The sequence below is a fragment of the Schistosoma haematobium genome, chromosome 2 (assembly GCF_000699445.3).
Source record: "Schistosoma haematobium chromosome 2, whole genome shotgun sequence".
Classification (NCBI taxonomy): domain Eukaryota; kingdom Metazoa; phylum Platyhelminthes; class Trematoda; order Strigeidida; family Schistosomatidae; genus Schistosoma; species Schistosoma haematobium.
The window spans coordinates 45,478,473-45,490,030 of NC_067197.1; the positions used below are offsets into that span (position 1 = coordinate 45,478,473).

At 34.7% G+C, this 11,558-nt stretch overlaps 1 protein-coding gene across 1 annotated transcript; it reads left to right on the forward strand.

Annotated features, from left to right (window-relative positions):
• Positions 1-1,738: 1,738 nt before the first annotated feature.
• Positions 1,739-4,264, forward strand: MS3_00007097 (uncharacterized protein). The gene is made up of 4 exons (XM_035730896.2): positions 1,739-2,197; positions 3,248-3,523; positions 3,568-3,783; positions 3,843-4,264. Exons 2-4 carry the CDS (start codon positions 3,293-3,295, stop codon positions 4,080-4,082), a joined length of 687 nt encoding a protein of 228 aa, XP_035588619.1. The 5' UTR covers positions 1,739-2,197; positions 3,248-3,292; the 3' UTR covers positions 4,083-4,264.
• Positions 4,265-11,558: the final 7,294 nt, after the last annotated feature.

Sequence of the window (11,558 nt, forward strand, 5' to 3'; positions counted from 1 at the left end):
TGCAAATATAGGACAATAACGGGAACAAATCGCGACACAATCTATTTGCTTCGAGACAAGAAGCAATGATACTGTGACCTATAAAACCTATATTTTTGAAATCCATTCAATTGGAATAATCCGAGTTCATCATTACAGTGTTCATCATTGGTAAACATAATCAATCATCTAATACATCAAGGAGTTAATGTGCTTCATGTTGAAACGACACTTTGTATCATCCGTAATAAAAGAATTAAATATTTTCAGATTGTTCGAAGATTCATGTGGTGTAGTTTTCACTTCATACGTATCGCACCATCTCAAGCGAGCTGTTTGGATTGAGAAACAACAATAATGTCTGTAACGGATACGATGGTTTCCTTAAGATGTTTTGAATAAACACTCTGATTGGACAACGACTAATTAACACAATTTCCATCTGTTTTCTACAAGCAGAATTAGGATTTTGATGAATACATCTGGTCAAATGGACGGTGACGTGATACAGAGATGAAATGTCAGGATTAAGATGTACCAGATGATCAGATTTACCATAAACACAGTTCACTTCACTGTTTATCACTACGTTGGTTTTCATTACTGGTTTGTCAGAATTTTAACCGGTGGTATCTCCATTCCGATTTATGTATTTCAACTTCATCCACACTGAAATCCAATGAGAATCGTCTAGATGAAATAGCTATTTGCATTGCTGACAATGAAGGAAGTGTTAATGTTTAAATCTGTTAAACACCTACATTAGTAGTTACAAATGGATTAATCTATAATTACAGAAAACTGTAAACACATATGAAAGAATTTCACTCACTATAGAGTGATGCCGTCAGCAAAGTGCATGACTCATCAACTATTATAAACATTGCGAATTGTGTAATTGAACTCGTCTCATAATCCAAAGGGTACTCGAATTCCAACGTTCCTATATCAAGAATCTGAGTACGCAATAGTCAGTGGAGTGGTTCCAATACAATTGTTGTATATGCTAACTGGTCATTTCATTATATATAGGCAGGTGAAAGGCTGCAACGGATCACGTTGAGTCCAAATGCGTATGTCATCATTATTTATATTTTGGTGGAGTGTTAAGCATCATCTGAACTTGAGGTAATTTAACGTCGGTTATATATTTACTCCATATAGTGACTTACATTAGGTCACAAACCGTCAGAAATACCATACACCTGCTCATTGGGATAAAACAAATAATATACGTGTTATCAAATCTCTACAAAATGTTTAATTTATTTGAAACTATCGAGTCCACCATTGGTATTTGTACCTCATACCTATTGAGGTTACATATTTCTCTGCTGTCACTTCCCCTTCACATCATTCGATATCATGAGTTATTCAGAAATCTTTATCATAGTTGAAAATAGAGCTGGTGACAATAATATAATATAGCAAGTAGTATTTCTCGTATCTATCCAATACATAGTTTAGTGATCATTAATTAACCATCAGTCAGTCAATATTCGATAATACCGTGTGCTTACCGCGATGCGTTGCATTCACATTAGAATCATGTACGCCTTCATGTGAACGCTACTCACCAGCCTGTATAAACGAGACCGTATAGTTCATCCTCATTTGTAAATCCTAATATTTATTGTCAAAATATTGCAAACTGACTGGAGGCATCCACGCAAACTGTTGGATATCAAATAAGAATTCTAAAGGTGAATGATTTTCCACAGGATCTTTTAGTCGAATTTCCACTCATCATTTATGTATCCGATGAACTCTGAAGAGTCATGTCATTGTTCAAAACAGCAGCTTACGTCTTTCTGATTTTGAATGAATGATTAACTTACGTCAGTCTGTGATGAAAAGTACATAAAAGTAACGATTGCTTTACTTAGTGTACTTGGATTACATCAAAATTTTATATTGCCCTTTATTTGAAAACCGATCAATCATCTGCTTGTGTATGCGTGTGTGTAACTGGTGGACTCATGTTAGTTTGATTAAATTGCTCTTGATACAATTTCGTAAGTATGTCCTGCATTAATGTCACACATGTGCACTGAATGTGATCAGCTGATCTTTGTATCACACTCTTAACAACCATTATGAGACTGATCGTATTTGTGATAATCTGATTGGTTGAAACACACAATCTCTTTGTGAAATAAAAATATAAAAGCAAACGAGTACGTGATCTTCCGAAGACACAAGATATTCAACACCAAGGGTAAGTTATTCAAATGTTCATCAGTTTAGTTAATGTAACACTGAAATTTGTGTCCACATTTATGTATAATTTGTCAGTTAGGGAGACAGTTGAATATAACATATCGTTGTGGTCAACAAGTCGAACTAGCTTTGTGAAATGAAAGTCATCATTATTTAGTGGAGTTCACTATAGGGAGTGGATTATGGTAGTGTGACATTGAGGAACGACCGAAGTTGTAGGTGTGAACTTCAGAGTCCAAATTCGTAATCTAAGTATAAAGGACTTGACACGGAGAGAAGCTCAGCAATAGTGAACTGTAGTTTTAGCAAGAAGCACCGTCAAATTAATGAGATTTTGAGAGCGGAGCAGTGGTAATCAACATTTAACTCAGTTTCACTAGTTCTGTAGTAGAGTGTGAAGTGATTGACAGCAAACAGATACAGACGTATTATAGAAACACTGAAACAGATAAGTGTTTATCATAATTTACAGTAGGGAGCTCAGTGGCCATTATATACCCCACACGACGGGCACGAACTGAAGAACCGCGATTGCGATCGGACGCTGTTATGTTATTGATACAACGACACTGATTAGCAGGTATCATTTTCAAGCTGTGATTTGATAATTTCGAATAAATTGAGCATTGAGTAGATTGTTACTAATGAATAATATCTTAGTTTAATTCCAAAGAGTAGAAAAATTTTATAATACAGTTCATCAGAGAATAAAAAACCGAATTAAAATTGATCAAAGTTTAAATAGCACTTGGGTTCATTTTAATTCGGTTATTTATTCTCTGAAGAAGTGGCTTACACTAATCATCAGATTATCTAATTTTTCTACTCATTGGGATATTACAAATATATTATATATTTGTGACACTGAAAAGTGTTTATCATAACTTACAAAATGACACTCATCGCTCATCAACTATACCGCGCATAGGATTTGGCCATTGATTCGTCACCCAACAGTATCAGTGTTTAACTTTAATCCGTCCACGATATTGCAGGACTATCTCACATTATACTGACAACACACTTTTCTGTGAACTTCAATTATTAGTTCAGATAAATAGCTCAGCTGAATTCTAATCTGTTTCAACTCAGAATGACAATTGGAAATATCTCCGTTATCGTTGCAATATTTACAACTCTATTGCTCAACACTTGCAAAGCTATGAAGGAATATTCACTTAAAACCACCATCACACGGCGTGATGATTTGGCAAATCGAACTCTCTTCAACTTCACTGATTCTAACACAACTGCGTTTGAAAATTGGATTGAGGTATCAGATGGAGGGAGATCTAAGGCTACACTAGTAAAACTTAAAGGAAAGGTAAATTTTATTTATATATATAATTCAGCCAACATCACGTTTAGAATTATCAATCAGGGATATTCTTCTATCTTCTCACTCCACTAAAAAATGGATCAAGCTTTGCTGGAGTTCATTGGATAGTGCCTGATCGTGTTTTGCCAGCATATGACGGTGTGATAATTGACCTATATAGACAGGGTCCACATTCTCATTTCAGATTGTTCTATGGTGAATGTTCGGATACATGCAATTGTATATCTAACAAATTAGTTTTCGAGGTAATGTGATATTCAATTGTGTAGAGCAACACAATATCTTCTCTTTGAAATTTCTATAGACATCTGGAAAGCGAGAACAAGTGAAAATACCATTCCGTAATTCTTCAGCATATCTTCATGGAACACCACTATCTAATTCAAAGTGCTCAGGATTAACTCAGAAGTCACATATCGGTATAAAAGTAAATGGGGAAAGAAATGCGTCGGAAAACCAGTTCGGTCCAGGTTCCATTGAAATATTCACTATTTCAGCATATAAAGAAAGGTCAAATGCCAGCTTAAAGAAATCAAGCTTATAGGAATTTCAGACTTTTTGATGTGTAATACTTATTTATACTATGATTGTGTTTTGTTTGTATTAAGTAGCTTTATCAATAAATGTCACACATCTACCTGAGAGTTTTGAATGTTTTCATGGGTTTCTTGAAATTCACGGAAACATCAATGAAGGCGAGCGGTGATGAAAGTCAGGTAGTTGAATGAAAACGTATTCAAGTGATTTAGAATAATGCTCTGTTACCTTATCACTGATCTTCAGGTGTTTAACACACATCGAAAAACGGTTTACTTTCAAGCTTCAAACGGATTGATGAAATTCAAAAACTCGAATTCCAGTGTAAGGATTTCTTTTTTGTGAACTTATTATCAATCTGTGCAGTCGTATATGGATACGAAAATCATTTGTTGTGATACACGTTCCGTGAGAACATACTATCTGTGAATAATCATGATCACGTAGTCGATTGAATGCAATACTAGATAATGTAATACAAATATAAACAGCAAACTTGAAAAGGTGTTAAGGAACAACAATACGAATGTAGAAAGAATATTATAATATTGCTATCAGTTTAAGTATAAGAAATTTAAAAGCATAAGTATGGTAATTAAAAAACACAGGGAGGCCATCAATGAACTCAATAAAGACGAGGATTTGATTATCACGATAACCGAATATTGAACTGCAAGTTTCCAAATTGACAAACATGACTACATTGACAATATGAGAAACATCTTGAATGATTATCAAAATCTTTGGAAAGTGAATCACCCGTCCAGGTAGCTTTCCTAGGTTTCTTCCTAATGACCCGTCGTTTCGTCTTGTAAATAGAACGTCTAGAAAAGCTATTCTACCTCTATTTTGTTTCTCACATGTGAACTTCATGGACGTGAGAAATTCATTGAATCTCTCAAATGCTTCTATCGACATAGTATGCTCATTACAAAGCATTAAATTATCGTCCATAACTCGGCAACAAAGTAAAAATGTTTCAGTCTTCTGTGTCAGTGGACCATTCTGTAATTAGGGGAAAAAAAATCCAGCTGCAATAGGAAAATAGCGTGAACACATCGCGACATTATCGATTAGTCTATACAATACACCACTGAATTCGAAATGTCCGTCAATAGTCTATTTTTGAAATAATTCACTGATGATATCCACAGAGTTTAAAGTCTCTATTTCTTGTAATGTATGCTTTTCACAATAGTAGTATACAGTCTCTCTGAATGGGACATTTGTGAACAATCACTTGAGTGTTTATGATCTTGTGAACAAACTGTCATGCCTCCTTAATACTAGGCTTCATTACGTGGTTTTGGAGCGGTTTTGAAATGTTTACTCATCACTTTGCTACAGAATGGGTACTTATCTACCTAATTGCCTTGTGCATGTTTGATGGACCTACCCGTTGATTCGTGGTCTATATCAGTCATCCGGTTGATTCAGTTTCGTTTTCATTTTTGTCAAACTTTTGTTCAGTCATGTTATGAACGTAATTCATCTTGTCGATGTGGTCACTTTTGTCAAGTTGAACAGTTTTTCGTCTTGTCAAGTCTCTTATTAAGCGAGTTCCCATCAATAATGCCCTCGCAGATATCTTCATTGTGTTTCTAAGTTAAAAGACTTTTGTCGTTATAACTACTTTTCTAAAACCGGTAGCAACATTTCGTTCATCTGACCACATTTACTTTGTGATTCGTTATTAACGTTTTAGGTTTTTGGTTATTATTCTTATGACGTCGAAGTTAAGGAGAACGATAATAGTTTATTATACTTCATGTATGTAAAAGCTTTCAGAGTAGCTAATGATGAACGTAAAATCTGTTTCACACCTAATTAACTATCGAGAACTGCTATACTGATGTTAACATCTCTAACTGGAGATTAGATTTCTCGGAAGTGGCAAACAATTTTTGAATCGTTGACTCAATGAATAAAAACTATGTGACGTGTGCTCGCAGTCGTCCAATTTACGCCTCTCCGATTGTAATTCAATGTCTTTGAATATACCTAATTATGATGTATCGGAGAATTCTTTTTCAAATTAGTTGTTCTATTATGTTGTGTGCAACTTATGTTGACAAAGTAGTATATAACTACGATCAGGAATAAAATGCCTGGAAGCAGAATGTCGAGAAGATCGAGAAAGAAATAACGGAATCAGAAAGCAATTGTTATGAAAATGCAGGAACTATCAATTCTGAACAAATCACTGAAAATTTCACAGGCAAAGTATTGGTGTGTGATACTTCTACTTCATCAAGTAACTCTGTAATATAACCGGTTGTCCTCACTTGTGTTCTCCTCCACAACTTTTTGAATGCATTTCTTTCTGCTTAAATAATCTTTTCGAGTACACTTTCACCACTATTTGACCTGTGTGAATAAGCAAGCACTAGACACATCTAGAGAATATTATCTGTTAATGTCACATCAAATGGGTAATATTGCATAACTTTGTACAATTACAAACCTAACATTTACAATCTACCGAAATACACGGCTCAGTATCCACACTACATATTTAAATACTAAACCCACAAATCGGTAGTATCTTGTAAATAGTCACATGGGTATCATACATTGACCAGTTTATGTACAGGTGAATTGTCATACCGCGAGATAGAATCACTGTTTAATTCTCATCTATAACCTGATGTACTACAACATTCTAAGTATTAAGTAGATTTACCACTGGGTTTCATAAGGATTACAAATTCTTGATTACTTAAATAGTCGAATGACCATTACACACCATCACCGAATATCTGGAAGCACTGGTGAGCTGTTTTGATACCCGTATGAGACAAAATACCGTTGTGTACACATTATCACACACCAGGAGACCTAATCCAAATTCAATGGGAAAGATTATACTGTAGACATCCGGGTAGGCATTTAAGCGCGTTAAGTTTTCATACTTTCTGTACGCACAACTTGGTGTTTTGCACATTTTAATGTAAAATACTTTGAACATCCGAATATTTTTTCTTTAAATCAAAAGTATAGCCATCATTTCGATATATTTATGTCATTTTTGTATATGTGACATTTTAGACAACGAAAAACGTATCTCATTTAATTTTTATTGTCAACTGATAGCATTCGAAGTAAATCCTGGATAAACAGTCTAGATCGTAATTATATGAACTATCATACGTAATTGAATTTCAAACTTTCATACAATGAAAAATCAACTTTAATACCCTGTCAACAATATCAAACGTGAGTCTATGAGTATAGGCTGATAAGAAACTACGTCGTTTTACAATTCATTGTATTGAGTGGTTGTAAACCAAACTTTGATTATTGCTATATTAATACAATGGAATTGGTAGTGGCATTATTAAACCAGAAGGACATTGACTGCTCACATTTGTTTATGACACGATGATTATGTAGCGGATGCACACTACCACTTCAATTAATATCATGAACACCGTTGGATGTCGAGCGATTCAGTGGTCTACATGTTATGCTTTTGCGCTCGCGTGAGTCCTGTTATCTTGAATTAAAGTTCGTGGTGCTGAGTCATGTGTACACATGGCCGAGGTGTCATATACTAGGGTGAGACAGCCGTCCATTGCTTCGAGGTATAACTTTTCAGTGATAACAACAGTTAAATATAAGAAATCGTTATGGTTGGCAAATTGTATTAGTTTTGTGAAACAAACGTCGTCAATATTAGGAGGCATTCACCACTTGTAGTGGATGATGGTGGTACAATATTGAGAATCGAACGAAGTTACTAATATGAACTGTCAGAGCCAATTTGGTGATGTTGTTGATTTCGGCTATAATAAATCACACAAAACGGACGTTGTAAACTGTCATGGATATAGAATAAACCCCTAGGTAGAAAAACCCAGAGTTTTAAATACCTCAGTTTTTTAAATTCCCTGTGAAGTCGAATACTCTTGGCTTGACTGAATTCTTCGTAGTTAACGGAAGAATTGTTGATGACCCCGATGTTATTTTCAAACAATTCAGCCAACATTAGAACTGAAAACTCTGCCAGTACATTATCAATGCTGACATCCAGATGTCTATCGAAATTTGATTTCATAGCCTACAAAATCAAGCAGGCGATAACTGCCCTGAAAAAGTCTTGTGACGATGCACCTGACAGAATTCGTTCATCATTTGTGAAATATGGTGGTAGAGAATTCCCAATGATTTGTTTAAAACTTTTCAGCATATCTATAGAATATGGAACCTATTGTTGTAACGTGAAAAAGAAAGGGCTGCTGATTGGAGGTTAGCCAGCGAGAATTATCGATTGTACCAAAGATGCGTAAACACATAGGAACAGCCTAGAGTTGTGATTGGTCCTGCTCCCTTGTCTAGCCCAGCCAGTTGAGTCATGAACGCCAGTCTCAGCCTCTGAGATAAGTATTGTTATATCTCAAGCACACTCTGTTTATATACACCAATCAAGCAGATCACATCGTACCAAAAAATAGAAAATAACATTGTACAATATTGGCCAACAGGAAAGTGATACGTTAAATAAATATTGACCAATAAGATGATACAATTTCATGTCCACGGATAGCATTTGACTTAACCGATCCATCTGTTCAGAAAACATCGCTTATACTTTTTTAGATATAAAACGGGATCCAGTTGTGATATTGGTAAATATAGGCGGATTAATTTGACATGAGTGCCCTAAAGAACCTTAGAAAACACATGCGCAAACATCTATTATCATATTCATTTCAAGATAGACTAATTAGCCTTTCACAACACGGGTTTGTGATTAAATGCTCATGCCTCATATCGCACCTGGATATTTGTGATCAAATCACCTGGAGAAGAGATGTTGGTCAGTCAGTGATAATTCTGGACTTCGATTTTCGTAAGGCTTTCAACACTGTCTCACACAAACTTCTTTTTGAAATTCTCTTCATTTGGCATACGTTATCCCCTTTTATCTTGGCTCAAATAGTTTTTAGAAGAACGCAGCTGAATCATCCACTATGGATCTTGCTACTCTAAACCTGCAAATGTAGTGCAGACATAACGAACTTATTAAAACTGAATGCGTTCAAAGAAGTTTCATCAAAGCCATTTTAGGGTATTCCAACAGCAGGGATTATTATCAAACATGTCAACAATTAAGACAAGAATCCCTCTAAAACGGGCATGTCAAATTAAACTTTCTCTTAATCTATCGGATTGTTAACAGTAATTCCTACTCTTTTTGGGTACGCAATAACAAAAATAATCAAGCTACTGCAAGAACCTACATAAACGTACGTCAGAATGTTTCGTTTGTTTGCTACTCAACCATGTGTAATAGACAGTCAGTGAACCCCCGTTACAGTAAACTTACAACCCGGTTCAAAACTCTACTTTATGATTTCTTTTCCGAAAGTGTATTGTGTTACTTGTTGAATATCAATGTGTTCATGATTGATTTATCCAAACCAGGCCCATCCTCTATCTTATTAAAAGAAAGGCGAAATGCGACCTTTGTACCTTTTCACGTATATTTTCTATTCTTCTCTTTCCATTCTACTAACTATATATAGTCTGCTTATATTCATATTTATAATTATTACTGTTACGATCATCATGATTGATCCCTTGACACACTATGTATTATTTTCGCCTTTTCTTTTCCTTTTAAACATATTTAATTCCTAAACCCGAAATGGTTTCTTCACATCACTTATGTATCCATAACATGTTTGTGAATAATAACAATAATAATAATAATTGTAACGAAAACATTCCGATAATCTTAATGCACTCGCGTTGTGCTTCGTTGTCAACCTATTAAGTCTACTGTTATTATACACATTACGTAATCTTGTGATATAATCTTTCCATTTCACCATCTCAGTTATTCCCTATTCATACGTACTCACGGAACTATCATTCTAGAACAAATGTTCGTCATACATATATATGTAGGATTGAACCGCGTGATAATGGGTGCGTTGAAAAGAACTCTCTTCGCTGAACTTTGTGTTATTAAAAAATTATCAATGTTTGAAGCTTGAAAGAAAGCGTTAGTCGGTGTGTGAAACGACCGGTTGCCAGTTTCGAGTTGAGAAGGAAATATTCTCAACTACTTGAATGATCTTTCAATCAAACACATCACTGACATCACCGTTTACGTTCGATGATATTCATATGAACTTCAGCGAATTCATGAAAACATTCGAGGTCTGCAGGTAAACATACGACATTTTTTGACTAAGCTACTTAATACTAACTAAAATAATCGTAGTATCAATTAGTCTAAAGTTTCTATAGGCTCGGTCTCCTTAAACTGTCAGTTCATCTTAGTTGTACGTTGAAATAGTAAACATTTCGATGGAAACTGGACTTAATTATTTTTTGGTCCTATTCTACTAGTAAACGCTTGAATAACGAATCAAGATAAATGATTTTAACCTTAACGCGATGGATAAGACACCTGTCTCTCGTGAGTGTTATGTAAGTTTGCTTAATGACAGTTCTGTTAGTTGTCCTATTACAGATGTCTATAACTATTTCATGGAAAGCACCCAACTGAATATTACGTTACCTCGTAATGCGACTCATACGATCCACAATTTTGTATATCCGAACATTTATCATAGAAGATCAATTTGAACTTAGAATATAAAATTTCCCAATGTAGATCAATTCAAGACCGTCATATGCTGGCAAATCCCGAAGATAATAAAACCTGTGAAACCACCAAAACGTGATCCATTTGATTATGCGTTGACTAGATAGAAGAATGATGCTGGTTGAGATTCTATGCATAATATTAGTTAAATAATACTTATAAATAAAATGTAAATTTGCAGCAAGTGGTACGAGTGTACCTTTACAACGCTCTCCATGTTGAACTGTATCAGAAAACGCAATCCAATCATCAAATATTGTTTATTTCATAGGATCAGTGAAGTTGAATAGGGTTTTGTTAGTTAAATCCTTTCAGTCTATAAGGGTTGTTTCTAGTGATTTTTCCTACATAGTGTTGTATATATTTCTAATTATCGTTCTGATGTGAACCAGCTCAAAATTCAGTTAAAGCATTTACCTGTGGTGTAAAATAGAATTTAACTTGTCATTCTTTTTAAATGGTGATATCAGTATAGGATTGGATATACGTTAATGAACGAAAACGCGAAAATGAAATTGTTACTTTTTATTCAGTTGGCCTGCATATGGTGAAATCAATATATCATCCGACTGACCGAATTTTGAGATGATTTATAGTTTCCAACGATTCTGTAGTTGACTCTAGTTTCCGGTAAAACAATGTTTGTAATAAATTGTTCTGCGCAATCGAAGATTCAATTAAAGTGGAGTATTTATCAGCTAACTCCTACAACGATAACATGTGTTTGTATAAAGCAACTCTCAGAATACCGAAAAAGGTCTGACATATACTACTTACAGTCAATGGATTGAAATGTGTTTGGTTATTTGATTGGTTTCTATTTGAAAATCAAAAGAACGTAAGTCGATCTACTTGCTCCATCTG